Source organism: Acipenser ruthenus, chromosome 1 (assembly GCF_902713425.1).
Source record: "Acipenser ruthenus chromosome 1, fAciRut3.2 maternal haplotype, whole genome shotgun sequence".
In the NCBI taxonomy this organism is placed as follows: Eukaryota; Metazoa; Chordata; class Actinopteri; order Acipenseriformes; family Acipenseridae; genus Acipenser; species Acipenser ruthenus.
Window position 1 is genome coordinate 69464040 of NC_081189.1, and position 21598 is coordinate 69485637.

The window sequence follows — 21598 nt, forward strand, 5'->3', positions numbered from 1 at the left end:
AATCAGACCCATTAAAAAAATAAATAAAAGCAGGTTCTGGAACTGCATGGATACCTGCATGGCCCCAACATAAAGGAATATATCTCAATACATTTACAACAGAAATATAAAATTAAATTAGAGAACAGAGTTGAAGACGACGCAAAGTACCCTTACACCTCTTACTCGGATATCAAGGAATTTGGCAGAATAATTACATTTAATCTGCTCCTGAATGGTTAAAAACAAAAACTGCATTTAGTTGTATATCCCAAACCCATTATACTGAACTTCATTTATGACAGTGTCATTTTGTTTTAAAGTCATCTGATGTTCTGATTTGATTAAGAGCTCCTACATGCACCTTGCCTTTCTTGCTAGTTCTGTAAGATCAGTAGTTTAATTTTACTCTTACAAGAACATTCTGCATATGTACCACTAGGGTAAATTATTTGTGTATGTGGGTCTTACTGTGGGTCTTAAGTATTTTTTTTTAAATAAACAATTTACAATGAACACATTTAAATGGCAAATAAAAATACATTTCCCCTGTAAGTTGGAATAGTGGCACTATTGTCTCCCTTAAAATACTGTAGGATTACAACAAAGATCTTTTCAGTTGACCATACATTAACTATGACAACTATGGCACATAGTAAAATATATATATATATATATATATATATATATATATATATATATATATATATATATATATATATATATATATATAAAAGGTATAGAATACAATCACAGTGACTGACAGAAGTTTATTTATCTGATTCTTTCTGATCTTTTGCAGCTAATGAGGTGCTCACGGGAGTTTCTTCTTTTTCTATCATCTGTAGTTGATCCTTCAGTTTCTCCTTAGTCTGTTTTTTCTTTCTGTTGAAAACAAAAAAGGAGAATTTTAACTGCTGACAAAGTGCACAATGAAAAAAAATGCAACCTTTATTATCCAAAGCCTATGGTAGACCTTTTTCTGATAAGAGCAGCATTAAACGTGTTGCTTCCACTTGTATCTGAAAATAACAATAACAAAACAAACTAAAAATCCCTGAAAACTAAGCAATTAATGTTCCTATAAATGCACTGTTGCCCTGTTTGTTGGAGCAAATGTGTACGTGAAGGTTGAAAAAAGAATTAGAATGAACAAGTCATACCTGTATGTACTTACTTAATTATAATAACTTTATCTTTTTAAAAAAAAAAAAAAAAGGGTCACTTTTTGATACATTTGATACAATAAATACAGAAGACGTTCACTAACTAAAATCAGTTGTTCCTGGTGAAAGGAGTACAGATGTATAGATGTACACAATTGTCATCAATGGCCATTTCTTTAGATGCTAAAAAACACTTCACATAGTCTAAATTAATGATCGAAAAATGGTGGATCTAAACACTGCCACTATATAATTACTCAATCAGATTTTACACAGGCCTTATTTTACTGAATTTGTATTCTATGTAGTAATGTTACACCAACATGAGTAATATGGAGTTGAAGAACAGTGCTTTAAAGATACACCACAATTTGCCTTGACTGTTTTCTGGAAAGCCTCCAAGAATGTTGCCCAACAGGGTTCAATAATCAACTAATTACTGTTTTACAACTGATGATAACTGACGCTATCCAATGCTCTGGACTATATATATATACATATACATATTTTTTTATCATTTGTGCCAAATTTTAAATTTTGGTAAAAGTGAAAATAATTAAAATAAACAGATGTATTTAAGCCTGCAAACTGCTTCTCAATGAAGATCATTGTACATTAAAAAAAATAGTGTATTCAATACTGGTTTCAAGACAGTTTTCATTTAGAACCTCAGGCTCACATAAAAGAAAAATTAATATTGGTGGCCTACAACTTCCAGATCTTCTTTTCTGCTTCCCATATTGGCCGTTAAAACACTGAGAACTAGAGGACTGATACTGTATATAAGTGTATACCTTTCCAAGCTTTTAGGAACTTTCCATTCCAAGACAATTGATAATATTATAGTCTGAAATTCAAAGTAGAGTCTACTATACCACTATTTGTTCAATATGCACCATACAGAAGACTAAACCGACAGTGTTAATCATTTTATGCCAGCATTGTATCAGCAGAATTTCTTCATCGTTTTGCCTTTATTGAATTATATGTTGCAGTTGAAAGCTAAAGGGATTACTTTTGAATAGTCATTGCAAAGGTTGATTATATTCGTATATCAGTTAGACGCTGCATGCTATTATTACATTAGAGAAGCAGACCCTGTACTGTCAGAAATCTGACCGTATGATACTAAAGGACTGTGCTTCCTGTTAACCTATGCAAAATGATTCAAAAGTAGAGAAAGAAATGTTAATGATGCCAAAAGACCTCTATTAGCAAATATAACATTTAAAAGTTCACAAAGAAAGTTACTTGGTACAAAGTCATTCATAACACAAAGAACAGCAGCACACACTTTATACATTTCTTATTTTACAAAAACAAATTCAAATAATAATAAAATTTTATTTTTTGATTACATTTTCCTGAATAATATATTTTTACACTTTGTTACTGCCACAAGAAACAGCAATGTCACACCCCCTAATAGAGCCAAGACGCCATTTTCACTGCTGTCAAAATCATTATTACCATTGCTTTGCAAATTCAACTAAACAATAGTCAGAACATGTAGTATTTTAACAACTCTTACTTTAATCTATCACAGGAGTGAAAATGATATATATTCAATTTAATCTAATTATGAACATACTGTATAGCTTGTTCCAATTGTGTGTATATAGTTCAATTGTTATTGTATCAATAATGTCAATTCATATCAATACACGTCTACATCTTTAAATGCAGTAGAATAAAAAAAAACAATTTGTGATTGGGATTATTTTTTCTAGATTCATGAGAACTAAGATTAATGGAATACAGGCTGATTATGCCATGAATCTGCTCCAGATAGCGTTTTTATCCTTCAGCATGTCCAAAGGCATCCAAACACAAAGCAACTGCCCTTCACTTTTTAATTCTACTTCAATTATCATCCAGTAATGACACTGGTGATTTGATCAAAGCAGTACGTGTTAGTGATTAAAGCTCAAATGAAGATCTTCAAATGACCCTGGCAGCATGAAGTGTTTGCTTACTGTTTTTGGTCCAACCTGTATTAAACAGATGAGGTATTGAGGTGACAGGCTACTGAAATAAAAGTACACCAATTTATAAAGCAAGCATTGACTTATCTTTTTCATATGCGTGAATTTTTTTTTTTTTTTTCACCAGATCTTATTTTGGAATTTATCTTGCATTCATTCAAATCAAACGACAGAATGACTGGGCAAATCTCACTGGTCCAAATTATGCCGTGTTGCAAAGCTGCTGCAGAGCTTGATTTATGGAAAGTGATACTCCAATATCAGTTGTTAAACATACTTTCTTTCCATACATTGTAGGTTATATAAAAAAAAAATACACCATGAACGTTCATAAAATCCATTGGTTATTTTACTCATGAGGCTATCCTAATTCATGGAATAACGGTGTATATCTAGTACTTTTAACCATTTCAGTAATCGTTTAATTGACTAACTCGTTCTTGCAGAGAACTGAACTAGTTCAATATATGTAATGGTTGCTATGGGGTGAATGGGTGAAAATGCTATGCAATAGGAGTCTTATTTCCATCCCTGTGTGTGTGGGCATCTGTCTGTGTTTCTCTCTCTCTCTCTCATCTTAATAGCTCATCTGAGGAATGGGGGTTTGGGAATATATCTGTTGTGGGCTGGGGTGGGGTTTTGGGTTACATGTGTGCCTTGTGTTAAACTCAGCACAGTTGGAAAACGCAGGAGAGTGCTAACACCGCTAATTGTCCAGAGCTAATAGATAAGTATTTTACTTTATGTTACTCTGCATCAGGGCTAATTCATAAACTCTAGTAGTAGTGCATTTCTCTGTATAATTTTACCTGTATGTTAATAATAAAACATGATTACTGTGATTTGAAATTGTTTGTTGTGTCTGGTAATTTTTACTCCCAGGTTTCAATAGATATTAAGAAAATATTAGGCCTTGTTTTCTTACAAGGGATTGACGAAAAATGTTGGTTGCTTATTGAGGTGCTAAAATTGAAATTAGGTTTAAATCACAGCTCCTATTCAATAACCTTTAAACCATGAGTTAAAAAGCATGTGTTAAGGCATTAAATAAAAGTGTTATTAAAAGAAACACGCAACAGCCTATAGATATTGTATATACACATTTTTATTTAATGCTTTTGAGGCTAGATTGTAAATACAATATGTAACAGAGTGTGCCAAAGTGCTGTATCATAAGTATTACACCAAAAGAAATTATATTATTTTCATAAAAGCATTACTGTAAATGCCATTGTGAAAGGGGGTTATGGGTAAAACACTGACAGGTGAGGAGAGACATGGAAGTTGACACTGAATACGGCACCCAGGCGCTCCGGATTGATTTACAGCAAAAGGAAAAACCATGTGCTGCTACCAGAAATGGTAGCGCACAGGGATTATACAACAGAATGAACGTGAAAAGAAAATGCAAAAAGGCTAAAGAAAACACTGAGAAAACAAAACTGGATAGGCTAGCGCTACTGCATAATTCAAGGAGATCCTGCTGACACACCTCGCTATACTTATGATGGTCAGAGGTTTTAGTTTCTTTACAAAATACAGGTTTGTTGTCCTGGGTCGTGTGGACGATCCTGTCCTTGTCTTTTCAACAGCATTGAGGTGTGTCAGGTGACCCCTTTTATTGCAAGGCACGTCATCGGGACACGCCCACCTGCTGGACAGGGATCCCCAGTATAGCAGATTCCCAGTTCCCCTGCAACTGAAGACAGCAGGTAGCATGTCTCAGATGGACCGTGTTGCTCTCTAATCATTTACAAAAACACAAATGAAAACTAAACAAAATACAAAGCACATTTTCATTCTCATGTAAAGGGCCTCAGCCCTGTCACAGCTATGAACACCTATTATAAAAGTTACTAAATAATCAAATTCATGTCACTAAAACATTGTAATAAAATTTATATATATATATATATATATATATATATATATATATATATATATATATATATATATACTTTTTTTTTTTTTCTTTCTACAAATGTACCCTATACTGTGCCTGTATACAGTATGTATGCTAGACACAAAAGACCTTGTAGACTGGAATTATACAGACTGTACTATGACAGCACAAAAAGCAGTTGGCTGGATGATGAACATCTCAATCGGGTGAGAACAACCACCAGAAGACAGTAACAGCATAGAACTAAGAAGCAAACAGGAACAGCAGGGGAGGGCAGCAAAAACACTCTTAACCAGCGTTAGTGCCTGCCAAAGCTTTCAGTTTCCAGCAACCTAGCACCAAAGACGTCTCTGGTTAGGCCAAAGGATTGTGAATGTGTGGAAGTGTACAATTTTTGTTGTGTCAAATTATTATTATATCTATTATATACAATCTATTATGATGAAATTACATACAAGTCAAATCATACCTACATAGCAGTATCAATGTTTCCTGTGTAATGTGAATGAATTCCTGTAGTGAGTGCCCCAGTGGTTCAGCTTGGAAGCCCATGATCTCTCAGATCTACTCTAACAACTTGAACAAACCACCTATCTTCATATCTTTACCCCCACTCTCTACACTGGAATTCAATAGTTTGTTCAGACAATCAGAGCTTGATGCACCATGTACTGGATTAATTTTGCAATCTTTCTTGCAGAATGACCAGGCGAATCACACAGTTTCAAATTACGCTGCTTTGCTACAAGCTTGACATAAGGAAAGTAATTCCCAGAATTGAGCTTTTAATTAAGGTTTACTTACTTACTTAATAATACATTGTACTTATTATATAAGCGAAATACTCAATGAAAGTACATGCTGTGTTCATTTCCTCCATGAGTATGGCCGTAAACAACCTGTTTTGTCTAACAGCATTACGACATTAGGTTCTGTGAATTCTGTATACTGTTAGGTTTATTGCATATTTTTCTATTGCATTGCCTATATAACCAAGCTGCTTAAAAGACTGAAAAATCCCACAATTCCTGTGATATTAAAGGCTATATACTGGAAACTGCTTGTTCGATTTATATTTACTGTTGCATAAACATTCATTATGAGATTGTATTACGTGTGCTGTCTTCCACATTCAACTGTCTTAGTTCCTAGTTCTATTTTCCATGTTCCACTTAGTCTGGGGACTCAGGAGGCAGCACAAATAGTGGAGCCTCACTACTGGGGCTGGTTAGCCCATCCTTTTTTAATTAATATTGCAATAAGTAGTATTATTAATTACTGAAAGTCTGCCTTAGGATATATAACCAGGCAGAAAGAGACAGTGAGAGCTGAGTTTAGCAAGTTTGGAGGAAAACATTATACCGTTAGGTTATTATCATAACCCTGGTTCCCTGAAATAGAAATAAATATTACCTAATGGAATATAACCTCTTATAGCCCAAATGACCTAAGCACTTCATATCAAAGATGCTCCTTTGATATCCTCGTGTACGTAGACGTCGTCTCCGCCCCCAGGAGATAAATACGAGTGACACATTTTCTTTTCGGGCCTGCTGCGCTAGAAGTGAACGCAGTGACCTTGAAGGGTAATGGTTACATTTCTATTTCAGGGAATGTGGCAGGATGGCTTGCAGTGGTGAGGTGTGGTGACATCACGGACCAGGAAGTAACTGAACCAAAACAGTGGATGGGCGGGTGAAACTGAACGCAACGGCGTTCAGCTGATTTTATTAAATCATAAACCAAAAGATTTAAACAAACAAAACACAAAACAAAAAGGCGCGTTGGCCAAACAAATAAACAGAAACAAGTATACTTAAATATAGCAATTGTTCTTATTTTTCCTCGCTCTCTCCGCTCCCCATACTCTCCTCTGTACACACAACCCCACAGCACGGACAGCTGCAGGTTCTTATACTCTGGCCGAAGGGTTAACTAGCTGTTAATTATCTTATTACCCCTCGGCCACAGTCTGCACAAGTTTAGTAAGGATGCGTGACTGTCAGCTAGTTAAATAATCAGTAGCTGATCAGCCACGCATCCTCACGAGGTTTTTAAATATAAAAACAATAAGAAATACGCGGCGCTGTTAACCGCGCCGCAAACAATAATATAAATAATAATTAATAAATATATAGGGGCAGGACACTCCGCCACAGGGAACTAGGGTTATAATAATAACCTAACATTCCCTTTCAAGTACAAAATGTAACCATTACCTAATGGGATACAATACCCAAGCCGTCACAAATGAAGCACTTGCAGCACTAGATGTGCTAAAAAGGAAGATAAGCTGCCTTTAGCATTCTGGCCAAGGACCGATAAGGGTCCATGGCATATAGTCCACGGTACAGTGAGAGAGGACACTCATGCAGTGTATATGCTGCAAGGTTACACTAACTTAAGTTACAGTACCTCAGCATTTAACACCAGAAGTCCAAAAAGGGTGTATGGCTAACTACACCAGGACTTAAAGTGGAACAATAATAAAAAATGTGTTAAAGAGCAGAATGAGTGTCTGCTCTCAACACTGTGGTCCCAAAACCAGGGTTCTGCTGATCTACGACATTTAGTCGGTAGAACCTGGTAAAAGTATGAGGCGTGGTCCATAGTGCAGTGTTGCAAATGTCTGTGACAGATGCGCCCTGAAATAACACTCAAGAGGTTGCAAGCCTCTTGTGGAGTGACCTGTAACCTTTTCTGGTGGGGACAGGTTGGCTAGATCCTAAGCAATCCTGACTGTGTCTGCAATACACCTTCACAGCCGCTGTTCAGACAGGGCTTGTCCGTGAAACTTAGACCCGAAGCAAATAAACAATTGCTCTAATTGCCTCCAACTCGTACAGTCAACATAATACACCAGTGACCTAACCGGACAGAGCGTATGGAACTCCCTGTCAGACTGGAAGGGAGGTGGATGGAAGGCCTCCAATTCCACTGACTGGTTGATGGAAAGCAGAAATGCTTTTAGGGAGAAAAGCAGGATTAGTGCGGAGGAGTAACCTTAGTTCTAGCCTCCGCAAAAAACAAACAGGCTTTTGCTGTTGAGAATGCTTGCATTTCACATACCCACTTAGCGGAGGTAATAGCATGCAAGAAAGTTATCTTTAATGACAGGAATTTCAGCTCTGCTGAATGTAGGGGCTCAAATGGCGGTTTTGGAACACGCCCAATACTAGAAGTCGCCAGCGAGGAACAAGATCCTTTCTAGGGGGTCTTAACCTTTCAAAAACTGTCCTGCCAGGAAGTGTGCTCCTGGAGAGACTGAGTCAATTTTAATATGGCAAGCTAATAGCTGCCAGATATACCTTAATCATGGAGGGATATTTCCCTTCATCAAAAAGGTCCTGCAAAAAATGGCAGTATATTTGCCACGGGGCAAGTTGTGGGGTCCAGTTCATGTGACTGACACCACATCAGGAATGCAGACTCCCTGTACCCCAAAGCTGTTCCAGACAGTGCCCCAACCTAGGCTGGAAGCATCTCTCTCCTCATGACGCCCAAGCAGAGATGAGCTGGCTGTTTTCACCATGAGAGAGCCTCCATACAGTGATGAGACTGTGAGTAAGTGGTGGTGTTCTAAGACAGGGTGCCAGACCCTGTGGTTGAACCAGGCTTGGAGAGGGCGCATGCGTAAGAGCCCTAAGGGGAGAATCTGGTATGCGGCTACCATCAGGCCCAGAAGTCTCGAGAAGGTCAGTACCCTCACCGCTGCATTGGGCTGAAACAGCTCCAAGCAGACAGCCTCTGGATTTTGTAGTCCGACAGACTGGCAATCATGTTTCCAGAATTGAGGCTTACACTGAGATAGACAGCCCTTTGAGAGGGCATTAACAAGATTTTCAACTAGTTCACCGTGATGCCTAACGCCAGATGGTTAGTGACCAGTCCTGTGTAGTGGTGCAATCGACACCCTAATTTTGTATTCGATTATCGTATAGGCATTTATCAACGATAATCGATGTATTGACATTTTATTTTTCAAAATAAAAGAACAAACTTTTTTTTTAACAGAAGATACAATAAACAAAAACACTGTTGTGCATAATAGTTAAACAAAAAGACACAACTTACATTCAAATTAGAACACTTCAGATTATAAAAAAAGAAATACAAAGGACTTGCGTTTTTAACAACTAAAAAGAATATATGTGCATCTGTATCAGATGTCCTTTTAACATTGTTATAATAATAAAAAATACTATATTTTAACAAAAATCATTTCTATCTGAACTATGGTTATTCATTACTGTTAACATTTGATGTCCAAAAGCAAAGCAAAACATTTGAATTAATCTCACAAACCCTCCTGACTAATTTAACTATCGTACTAAATTCAGCTTCTTTTTATATAATATTGCCATATAATCCAAACACTTTGAAACTTTGAAACAAAAGAAGGTAAATCGGTAGATTTAACAGATTTAAAACAACAAACAAAAAAAAAACATATTGCCTTAATTTTTAAATCAAGAAAATGTGAATACAATAGGCCTAATTCTGATTTGGCTTGTACAACGTGAATGTATATGCCTAAAGTGTGTATCCTAGAAACGTGCTAATCTATCGTACTTGCACTAAAAGAAGTGCACTCTCATACACTCAAGGTTTTAATGGAAACTGGCAACAGGAGACTTCAAACTGGATTCTAATCTGATGCATCGATTCACCAATATGTAATCAAAGCTTGGGAAATTTAAGGACAGATGGTCAGTAATCGATGCATAGATTAATTGTTGCAACCCTAGGGCTGCTGGCTTGCAGAGGCTTGCGCCTGCGGCTGCAGCTGCAGCTGCTGCTTGTGAGCAGGGCGCCGATAATTGTGTGTTGCGCACTGTTAAAACGTTCTGTGCATTAGCTCTAGCAGGGGCTGCAGGAGCCTGAATCTGCTTTTGGGGCTGAGGACGCCCATTTTGTCAATGCTTTGCTAGCTTATGGGATGGGGGATTCTGCTTGGGAAGGAGGCGTGCCATATCCTTGGAAAACGTGCTTGGTGAGAGCGTTTTGGCATCTCATCCACTGCCGGCCCAAGCGTATGCCCTGGTGTTACAGGTGCATCCAGTAACAACGTTTTGTCCTTGTTAGGTACTCTAGCCTGCGCAAGCCAGAGCTGCCTTCTTGCTGTCACCAATGCAGCCATGCTCCTGCCCAGTGCCTGACCATTGTACTTAGACAACTAGAGCAGGTGGTTTTTGACCAGGCTCAGCTCGTCCAACTGGAGGGGCGAGGACAGCGATTGTAGCAGCATTTACTGGTAAGCCATCAGTATGCTACTGTAGCTACCAAGACGTGTGCAAAATGCTGAGGCCACACAGGCTTTTTATCAGCATCACTTCAGTGACACGGCACTGTTTATTAGGTCATGAAACTTCAGCCTCAACAGGCGGAAACTGGGCAAGGCCTAGCTTATCTGCATCGTGCACCCTATACAAACAGTCCAGTGACGTGGTAACAGCCGGGGCAGATGCTGGGTGCTCCCAGGATGATTGCACCTTGTGCAAAAAATATGGGAGAACCGCAGTGGACACCCTATCAAATATAGTGTTTAGGCTCATCTTCCGTGGCCCAAGGCACCTGCAGGGCCGTGGTGGCACATCTGATAAGGGAGGTGAACTCCTCTGACAGGGAGGGCCTTACTGTGGGAGCCAAGACATCTGATTCTGCTTACTTGAATGGGAAGATTAACTCTTGGGTGTCCATGCCCTCAGATGCAGTAAGGATGTCCTTCATTCAGCACTCAGTCACACACACAGCTCGTCAGCTGCTCCAGAACCATGGCAACTACGACACAACCACAACAACAGGGCGTCGCAACGCCTTTTATAACCCCAGCTATTCAATTAATAACTTACACATCCCATTGGTCCTCAGCAACACACTTCGGGCCAATGGGAACACACTGAACACGTGAACACACAGTGACTTACAGACGGGACCAATCACAGGGGAGATACAGACCACGGACTACACGAATGATACAGCGGGAAGGGTCAATCACAGGGGAGACAAAGAACATGCCCCCGCGCGCAGGCTAGGGTCACAAGGCAACACAGACAGAGTTAAACAACGGCAGGAAATACAGAGGGGGAAGGGAACACAATTACAAACAACGGGAACGACATAAGACACTCACAGCACTTAAACACACATACATAGTACAGTACAAGACAAATGCACAGATCGTTACACTATATATATATATATATATATACACTATATATATATATAGGAGGCTGTGTGGTCCAGTGGTTAAAGAAAAGGTCTTGTAACCAGGAGGTCCCCGGTTCAAATCCCACCTCAGCCACTGACTCATTGTGTGACCCTGAGCAAGTCACTTAACCTCCTTGTGCTCTGTCTTTTGGGTGAGACGTAATTGTAAGTGACTATACAGCTGATGCATAGTTCACACACCCTAGTCTCTGTAAGTCGCCTTGGATAAAGGCGTCTGCTAAATAAACTAATAATAATAAGAAGAAGATGATGCAAATAATATTTAAATGAGTATATTGCGGCTCTCTTCATTAACATATTTTTTCTTAGTACATACAACAAAATGTGCACTTTGCGAATTGTCGTAACCAAAATGCAAATTGCAGTATGTTTGCGCTGTGACTGGCCCATCTTAGTACACCTACCCCTATACCTCAAGGGGGTGTGGAACTCTCCATGTTACTTGTATTTGAATCCTAGCAAGTCCTCAAGTATACGATTTTCATAAACAATTTTAATTTGGGGGTTTAAATTATTATTTTTGATTCTGCAATTAAGGCTTAATTTGTTCACATTGTACAACTATAAAAAAAAAAAAAATCTTCAATCAAGCCCTGTTGCCCGGTAATTGTTCCACAATAAACACATCCAAGCAGTCTTTGGAGGAAAGGGGCAGCGTAAACTTTGTGTGCTGCATGCATAATCATTGTTTAAATAAGCACTGCACAGAACCTTCATGTATTATATTATTTAAGCAGGGGTCAAAGCTGCTTGTATTCCTTTGGGTAGGATCTGTGAGTTGCAGGAGATTTTAGTTGAGCATTATCCCTACACAGGGTTTTCACAGACTTATGTCTGTTGTTCCCCTTTCATTTACTCTGTCAGTGCTGTGGTGTAATATACATAATTTAAATAACCAGGAAATGTCTCTGGGCTCCGAACCACCTGCTGGCTTTTATTAGCTAATTAATGGTGATTTATCTGAGTTACTAATTTGAGTGGAGCTGATTATCCTTTAGGAATTTCTGAACGCTGTAAGAATCCTGATTGTAATTATGCTTATTTGATGGACAGTCTAATAAAACAAAAAGTTCTGTCTTATTTGCCTGCTGGCTACGAATTTTACTTTCCTGAAGAAACGACCTTGTGCTGTTACTTCTTATTAACAAAACCTATTTTTTTTGTTTTTCTCCTTGTTCAAACTGTGAGGGGAAGACTCACCTTTTGAACAAAGAGAGAGACTACTTAGTAATAAGAAAAATGTATGGGACTGTTACAGGAAACATTTTAGGTGGCCTTGAAGTACCAGTGACTTCCTCATCTTGGTACCATAAAAATGAGTAAAACAATCAGACTTTTAAAAACCAGGAAGCTTTACGTTTCCATGTTTGTTTGTTTTTTAACGATCCTTTTGTTCCACATAAGTTATTTTTTTTAATACAGTTTTATTCCAGGCTTTTGCAGTGTTTCTGGCCCTACAGTCTCCACAAACTCTTTATTCACATGTAAGCAACTCCCCTACCCTCCACCCCCCAGGCCAAAACATGTTACAGTGTACATTTCAGAAAACTAAGTTCATGGTGTACAGGGTATTGAAAATAATTTATAATTACCATCTTCTCCAAAGCAAATGTAAACCTTTTTGAAAATAAATGTGCTGTGAAGTTTTTAGATGGTTTTATGCAAGTAACAGAAGACAGCTTGCTTCCATAATAACAAACTTATAAACTTCACATCAAATTTTTTGGTCTTGTGTAGGAGAAACCTAACACTGTTTAATGGTGCACATCTTCTTGGCTGCATCTTTTGTAAGATCAAAATTTGATAAAGTAATAATAAGAAACATATAGATTTCATTTTTTACCCCAAGAAAGCAGCGCTTGAAGACATAGCGTTGAAGCAAAGAACTAGTATGTACTGTGCATATTCTGTTCAAACAAGATGTCCTGGAGCTAACTCTACAAGTCCCTTTGTTGTCTCTGAAAGCTGACATAAAATCTGTAGAGATCTGTTTTCAAAGATCTTCCCCTACAACTTTACAAGATACATTTATTTTATTACTGGAGAATCAGGTCTGACAATAAGTGCAACCCTGTAGAGCTTGCTACTCTCGTCTTTTACTGCTATATTTATAAAATGCAAAATTTCAAGCAGAAAACACATCACTAGGTTTAAAAAGTCAGATGGCCTGTAAATATATAGTTTTTTAAAGCCATATGATTTGATGCTTTTTTGAAAGTGTTCACACCTTTGTAAACTGTAAGATTATAGGTATGAAACTATGGGATAACTTAGTCATAATTTACCTAGTACATTCATAGCATGGTCTGCAGATCACAGTGCTGGTAAAGGTAGACTGCCCATCTAAGAATATATACAATTTTATCTATAGTCAAGGTCTTATCAGCTTTGGGGATTTCAAAGATCCCAGTGCATGTCAGGATGTGTGGTCATGTGGAAATGTCCTTGCATAGGACACTGGTTTCTATCTCTGGGACCTGATTTAAATGTGACTAAGGGATTAAACTAATTAAACTTCAAGTGGCCTTTGTCTAGCAATAAGTGGATGCTGCAACTAAACACATCCACAGAAACTGCCTAAATGCATATACATTCTCAAATTTCAATATCAAATTCAAATAGTCGGAATGTAAAAACTGTCCATGTAGTTTGAAAGTTGTCTCACGTATATAAAGCCATCCATTCCCAGTGTACTCTATACAGCCAAGAGCGCAAATGACAAATCTTTCCCAAACTTGCAACAAGTAAGTATGTATTGAAAACAGCCTTTTTGAGTGTAAAATCAAAGGAGAGCAACTTTCTAACCCCAGTGGTGGGTGGTCACTACAGAGCAGAACTACCAGACAAAATATGGGAAGACATGGCACGTTACCCTGTCCTTCTTGGATAAAAACAGGCTAGTCTCTCACCCTTCAATGAACTCACTACCTTAATTTGAATAAAATGTCTGATGATCTAAACATTATGCAGAACAGCCCAAAGCAAACTGTCTGTGTTATTTTGAATGAATGGTTTCTTTTATATAGACATAATTTCAAATTGTAAGGTGTTACACTCTTACAATATGGAACAAGTGAAGAATTGTTTGCACAGCAGGAACTAAAATACACCTTTATGTTACATGCTTTGAAATGTTATAAAAGGATGCTTCCTTAGGATTTTCTCCTGTTTTTGTTGATACAAATTGCTGCAGGAATTACATGTTACAAAACCAATGACACAAATACACCACTATATATAGTTTCCAATCACAACAATAATCTCAGTTGCCTGCATTATCATTAGCCAATAAATCATTGTTATTTATACACACCCCTAGGACACAGGGCAGAATTTCTGGTGTTCCTGCTTAAGTAACATACTTTTCCATAAGATTACTACACTATCTATTTATTTGCTTATTGGATTTTGTGCTGGGTATGCCAAAACAAATCTGCTGCCATGATACCCAAGTGTGCAGACAGTACACTCTTTAATATTGCAGTTAATGGTTAATGGTATTGCTTACTCTGACCTTTATGGAACAACAAAAGTAAACACTATTGTGTACAGTCTGGGTAGTAATTATACTGCAAATAAACAAATAAATAAATACATACACATAAGAACAGAACTGTTCCCATTTTGGCACACTTGCCCATGATGTTTAAAGTTGAGATGGAAATATTAGATCCATTGTGCCTGAAAAATGCAGTTATCTTTTCATTCTTCCTGTCTTTTAATGCTCCGGGGATTATTGAAACGGATAGGAGCAATAAGTTCACTTTGCAGAATTAATGCAGTAATTCTTTATCATGAGAGCTGTGCATTACCTTGGACTGCGTTTTATGCGAAATGGTTTGAAGCCTAGTTATTTTAATGATGGCCCTAATTTGTTAGCTCCTTCTAAATTATTAAGCTCTTTTATATTCAAGTAGTTATTACATGTCATAACTGTGTATCTATGGGGTGAAATTTAATAGCATCTGCTGGACCTTAGGAAAGGAGCTGGGTGTGAAATGCTATTAAAAATTGATAATTTGCTAAATATTTGCCTTGGCACATTAACAGAAATTGCAGTTCTAATTAACTGGGGAGCAGCAGGAATTACTGCAGAAGAAAATGTTACCATAAGACACTTACTGAACATAAAATCTAAAACAGTGACAGAATATGTAGCTTACAAACACATAGACCACGTTTGTATCCACGCTATTTAAATATTATTAAACAAATTAGCTGTCTATAAATGGCATGCTGTAGTGAACTGTAAGACAAAAACAGTTTTTAACCAAATTGCAGTAACAGCAAAAACAATAATCACATTTTCCTGGAATCTTTTTTTTTCTTCTTTTTTTTATTACAACCCTTCCCGTATTTGGGGAACCTGGGTGCAAACTTAAACAGTACAGAGACCGACAGCTGGACTGGAAAGGAACTTGCATTCACTGTATATAGTGCCTTTCATCCACAGAGCTTTACAAATATTTGCAATTGAACAACCACTATGCAGCTTCTTGGCCTTGTATACATATCGTTTCTGCACAACACATAACAGCTATAGTTTTTGACCTAAAGTATTATTGTTGTTGTCTCTTCTGCAAGATCGATAGGATGGAAATGCTTAGTTTTTGTACATGTTTAATGTTCTTAATGTTTTTTATTAGCCAGCAACAATATAGATAAAAGTACCTGATCATGTGTGTGTTATTATACAGGTAGTGGACACAAAAATGGAAACACTTGGGTAAATGAGGGACACCAAGTATATTGAAAGCAAGGGCTTCCACACAGGTGTGGCTCGTGTTAATTAAGCTAATAACATCCCAGTATGCTTAGGGTCATGTATAAAAATGCTGGACAGGCCTGGTTGCCTATAATTATGGCGAGCATGGCTGCAAGAGGAGACCTCAGTGACTTTGAAAGAGGGGTGATTGTTGGGGCGCGTTTGGCAGGAGCTTTAGTGACCAAGACAGCTGATGTTTCACGAGCAATGGTGTCTAAGGTGATGTCGGCATGGAACTCCGAGGGAAGGACATCATCAGCAAAGGGCAACAGTGGGCGGAAGCGCATACTCCAGGATTGTGATATCCGTGCATTAATTCGAAGTGCAAGGCAAAACAGGCGAGCAACTGCAAACCTATTAAGTGACTTTACAGTGGTGTTTCCATTTTTTTGTCCACTACCTGTATATTTACACTTTAATTACAATCGTGTATCACCTGTCAATTAGTAGGTAAAAGTAGAGTACTTTTAACTACATTCTGCTGTTTGTACCAACTCACTGCATGACCACTACAATTCAACTAGAGCTATTTCTCACAGAGTGACTGACTGGTGTATATTAAAACTTCAATTTTTCTACAATACAAAATATAAACAGTAAAAAGTAAATAAAATGTCTTGTTTTAACATCATCTAACATTTAAAAGAGTGTACTTGGAATTGGAAAGTAAATTGTTATTCTGTCAATATGTCTAATCCAGACAACTATCTAAAAACACGCGCCATGAGTGATTGTTTACATCACTTTTTTCTATTATATGTTCCAAAATTCATATGGATATAGTGCTGCCACTAAGAGGTCATGTTCAAGTACATTCATTAGGATATACAATTATAAGATGTAGTCAGAAACGTAATTGATGACTGCAAAACGAGGTTCATTAATAAAATATTTCTCCTTGGTCTATGTGACCCCCACTGTTTCCCTTCTTTTTTCTAACTGTTATTGGTGCTGTGACAGCAATAAAGTTACAGAACTAATTACTCTAGGCTCAGATAATAAATAGACCCTTTTATTATACTGGTAACCCTATGGCTCTGTAAAGTTTGGAGGCACATTCATATTGTTTATGTCATTGTGCATCATCGAGAGATTTGCCACCTAAAAATAAAATAAATTATCAATATTACAGTTAATTACTGTATAACAGGACACTCAAATGCAAATGACAGCCTGTATGGCTCACAGCATTCATATAACCATGTATTCAATGAGATATTTTGACACTTGGCATCATCAGCGCATCACAGCCACTAAGGTAAAGGAAAGAAAGTAAACGTTAAGTTATTATCATAACCCTGGTTCCCTGAAAAATAAATCTAACCATTACCGTATGGGTATTTACCTTGTAGGGACCTTTTTTTCCTTCAGATCTGCTGCAATCATGGACGCAGTGCCCTTGAAGGTTAATGGTTACATTTCTATTTCAGGGAACCAGGGTTATGATAATAACCTAACGTTCTCTTTCAAGTACGAAATGTAACCATTACCGTATGGGTGAGTGTACTAAAGCCGTCGCAAGGGCAATATTGCAGAACGACTGGAATGCTACAAGGCTAAGCCAAAGGGCTGCCTTGTGTATTACCATACGGATCCCCAGTAACAGTAGCTAGGGTGAAAACACTGCGGGAGAAACTCACCTCTATGCCTGTGTTGTAAGGGTCGACTGAGAAGCTGCCCTTAACACTCTAGTTACAAAACCAGGGTTTTGAGGATCCACAAAATTCAGTCTGTAGAACTGTGACAGAGACAGAATGATTCTTGGTGATAAATCTCTCTCCCGACCTGTGAGGGCGCTGTGTAAAGAGAACAGAGTGCTCTGAACTGGATGGCCAGACAATTCATTCCCAGGGTTAGAAGGAAGTCAGTCATCTAGAAAGGGTGCAGAGCTACGATACACTAAATCATCAACCCGGAAGGAAAACGACGTGGCAGCTGTGGATTGGAGGAGCGGTTGCACTAGTTAAACAAGGAGTCATGATTGATGGTACAAAAGGGGGCATAGCGAAGTGATTTGTTCCTTGTTATGGTTAACTCTAAACTGGAAGGAGACCCGTATTGTAAATCGTGAGTGTTTTGTTTGTCGTGTCTAAAAAACTGTTTTTTCTTTTTATTAGACGGCTAACACAATCCGGAGCTGTCGCCAAAGGCCAGCACTTACCTGGAAATCACTGCACATTGTTTCACGAATAACTGTATTTACACCACGAGCACTTTAGCACGTACTGTGGAATTGTGTTTGTGTTTTGTGTTACGTGTGGGTGTTTAGGAACTGGACTATTATTATTACGGGACCAACCCTGGGATTAACAACAGAGCAATATACGCCACTGTATTACCTGTTCTCATTGTTATTGTTTACTGCCGTTTTGTCATCAGACTTTGGATTGTACAAATAAAATATCATTGCACCTGGATTATCATTTTCTGTCTGTTCATTGATCACTGCTGCATTCCTACAGCTGCACACTGTTAACCACTTTGCCACAAGAACCTAGTAAAGGTATGGGGAGTAGCCCACACTGCTGCATTGCAAATGTCTCAGACAGTTGCACCCTGGAATAAAGCCCATGAAGTTGCCATGCCTCTGGTGGAATGAGCAGTCAGCTTTTCTGGAGGGGGCATGTCGCCCCATACCAGACAAAAAATTGGGTTGCCTCCTACTTTTCGTTCCTGTCAACGTAGTACGCCAGGGCCCGAACTGGGCAGAGTGTATGGAACTGTCGCTCTCTGTCAGACTGGATATGAGGTGGATGGAAAGCCTCCAATTCCACAGACTGGTTGAAATTAAATGCCAAGATAGTCTTCGGCAAAAAGACAACATTGGTACGGAGCATAACCTTTGTCCGGGCCTAAAAATTAAGCAGGCTTTTGCATAGAAAATGCCACTTTAAATGATAAAAATTTCAGCTCAGCTGAATGCAGAGACTCAAATGGAAGCTTCATGAGTGCATTAAGCACCATGTTTAGCCTCCAGCGAGGAACCATGTCTTTCATAGACGGCCAGCGCCACCAAGCCTTTTTAAAAAATTGCTCCGCCAGGAAGTGAGCTCCTGGGGAGACCAAGTAAATTTTGACATGGCAAGCTGAAATAGCTGCCAGATAAACCTTTAACATGGAGGGGGATTTCCCCTTGTCAAACAGGTCCTGCCAAACTTGCAGTATTACTGCCATGGGACAGGTTGTGAGGTTAAACCCACGAGGCAGACACCACGTCTGGAAAACACCCCACTTGTACCCTTACTGGGAATGTGTGGAGGGTGCTCTGGCATTCTGCAGGGTGTCAATAACCCTGTTGGAAAGTCCCAGACGGCTCAAATGCAGCCGCTCACGGCTGCAGGATCGATGGGTCGGGATGCCATAAGGTCCTCGTGCCTGAATGAGCAGGTTGCGGTGCTCGGGCAGTCTACACGGCTGGCTGCTCAGGAGCTGCATCAGGGTTGAATACCAGTCTCCTGGGCCAATAAGGGGCTACTGGGAGCACCTTGGCCCAGTCCTGACTGATTTTCTTCAGACACAGCGGGAGCAGGGTGAGCGGTGGGAAGGTGTATAACAGAAGCCTTGGCCACTGGTAGGCCAAGGCATCTATTGCCAGCGGGTCCCTGTCTCCTATTATGGAGAACCATAGGTGACAGTGGGTTCAAGTTAAAGTCTCCACTCAGGCACTGGGGAATCTACTTGAGAGGAGGTCCGCCGCCCAGTATGTCACCCCCTGCAGATGTACTGCCCGTAGTGAGAGGAGGTTCTTGTGTGTACAGAGCAAAAGCTTGCGAGCCACACGATGGAGACTGGACAACCTGAGGCCACTGTTGTGTTGTCTGTACGGATAAGCACGTCTCCCTCGAACCTCATGCAAAAAATTCGGCAAGGCCAGGTAAACTGCCTGCAGCTCTAAAACAGTGATGTGGAGACCCTGCCAGGGAGAGTTCCACACACCTGTGCACTTCTGCCATTATACACAGTGCCCCAGCCCAGGCTAGACAACTCTGGGGTGATGACCTCTCTTCTGTTGACACTGCAAAGCGCTACGCCGAGGCGTAGATGGGCCGGCAGTATCCACCAAGAGAGTGCCTTTACATTGATGAGACACTGTAAATAGGCGGTCGTGGTTCAACGCGGATAACCAGGCCTGCAGAGGGCACATGCGCAAGAGACCCAATGCCCAGAAGTTTCGGGAATGTCACTACCATGAGTGCTCTGTTGAGATGAAAGAGCTCCAAACAGGCGGCTATTCTCTGCACTCTGCCGTCTGACAGTGGACAGCATGGCCCGTGAGTCCAAGCACACACCTAGATAGGAGGCTGGTTCTTCGCATGATTTACTGTAAGGCTGAACCGTTGAAGGTGGCCGGTGACCAGTTCTGTGTGGGCCTCTGCCTGTGCTGGAGCCTGGGCACAAATTAGCCATTTGTCCAGATAATCGAGTACTTGAGTCTCAATGCGGCCAAAACAGCTTCCATGCATTTCGAGAAGGCACAGGGAGCAAGGGAGAGACCAAATGACAAAATACGGAGGTCGTACGCTGTTCCCTGAAAGGTGAATCGCAGATACTCCCTGTTCGCTGGGATGTGGAAATAAGCGTCTTTGAGGTCCACTGTGGTGAACCAGTCGTTTGGCCTGATTGACTGTAACAGCTGTTGCATCATCAACATTTTGAACCTCCTTCGGCTCAGAAACAGGTTGACCTGTCTGAGGTCGAGGATCAGTCTGAGGCCACCATCCCGTAGGAGTAGAACCCTTCCTCCAACTGGAGGGGGTCTATCATGCGAATAGCAAGTTTTTGCAGCAAAGCTGCTACCTCCTAAGTCACCCAGATGTCCGTGGCGCACTGACACCAATAGTTCAGATGGCTTCCTGAGAAGGGGCCCTGGGCCTGTGGTAGTACATTCCTACGACTGCTGCTTAGCTTGTGGCTTAGCCTGTGGTTTGGCCTGCGGCTTCTGTCTCTGCGCAGGGCGGCAGAACCTATTAAAGACCACGGCGAGCAGCCACAGGCCGGTTCTGAACAGCACCTCTGGCAGCGGGCGCAGCCGGCTGTGCCGGTCTTTGAGGCTGCTGGGGCCTGGTGCGCCAGTTTGCCGCTGGTTTATGCACTGGAGGTGGTCGCTTGGGAAGCAGGTGAACCAGCTCCTTCATGGATTCCTGCGCGCGGTGACAGCGCTGCAGCATCTCGTCCACTGCGGGACCAAATGTATGCCCTGGTGTAATAGGGGTGTCTAACAGCAGTGCCTTGTCCCCGTCAGGCACAGGTGCCTGGGAGAGCCAAATCTGCTCATGTGCCGCTACTAGTGCAGCCAGGTTCCTACCCACAGCCTGCCCGTTGAGTTTGGACACACGGAACAGGTCCTTGTTAACCAGGCGCAGCTCATCCAACTGTTGTGGTGAAGGCCTGTGGTTCTCAGAAAGGGACTCCACATCCTCAGACGGGAATACCAGCTCCTGTTCACCCACCTCCTCACATGAGGCGATGGACAGTATGTGCATTTGTGGCCAATCTGCACTTCTAGCCCCTTGAGGCCCCAAGGGGACAGGCGCGCTGAACGTTCAAGCAGTAAGAGAACAGTTCATTA

At 40.1% G+C, this 21598-nt stretch overlaps 1 protein-coding gene across 2 annotated transcripts in view; it reads right to left on the reverse strand.

Moving 5' to 3' along the window:
• Positions 1-715: 715 nt before the first annotated feature.
• ttc29 (tetratricopeptide repeat domain 29) overlaps positions 716-21598 on the reverse strand; it is an 84912-nt gene continuing 64029 nt past the window's right edge. For both annotated transcript variants that reach the window (XM_059028650.1, XM_034921114.2), the window contains exon 11: positions 716-864. In XM_059028650.1, coding sequence (XP_058884633.1) covers positions 863-864 — 2 coding nt within the window. In that variant the 3' untranslated portion in view covers positions 716-862. The remainder of the gene's footprint in view (positions 865-21598) is intronic.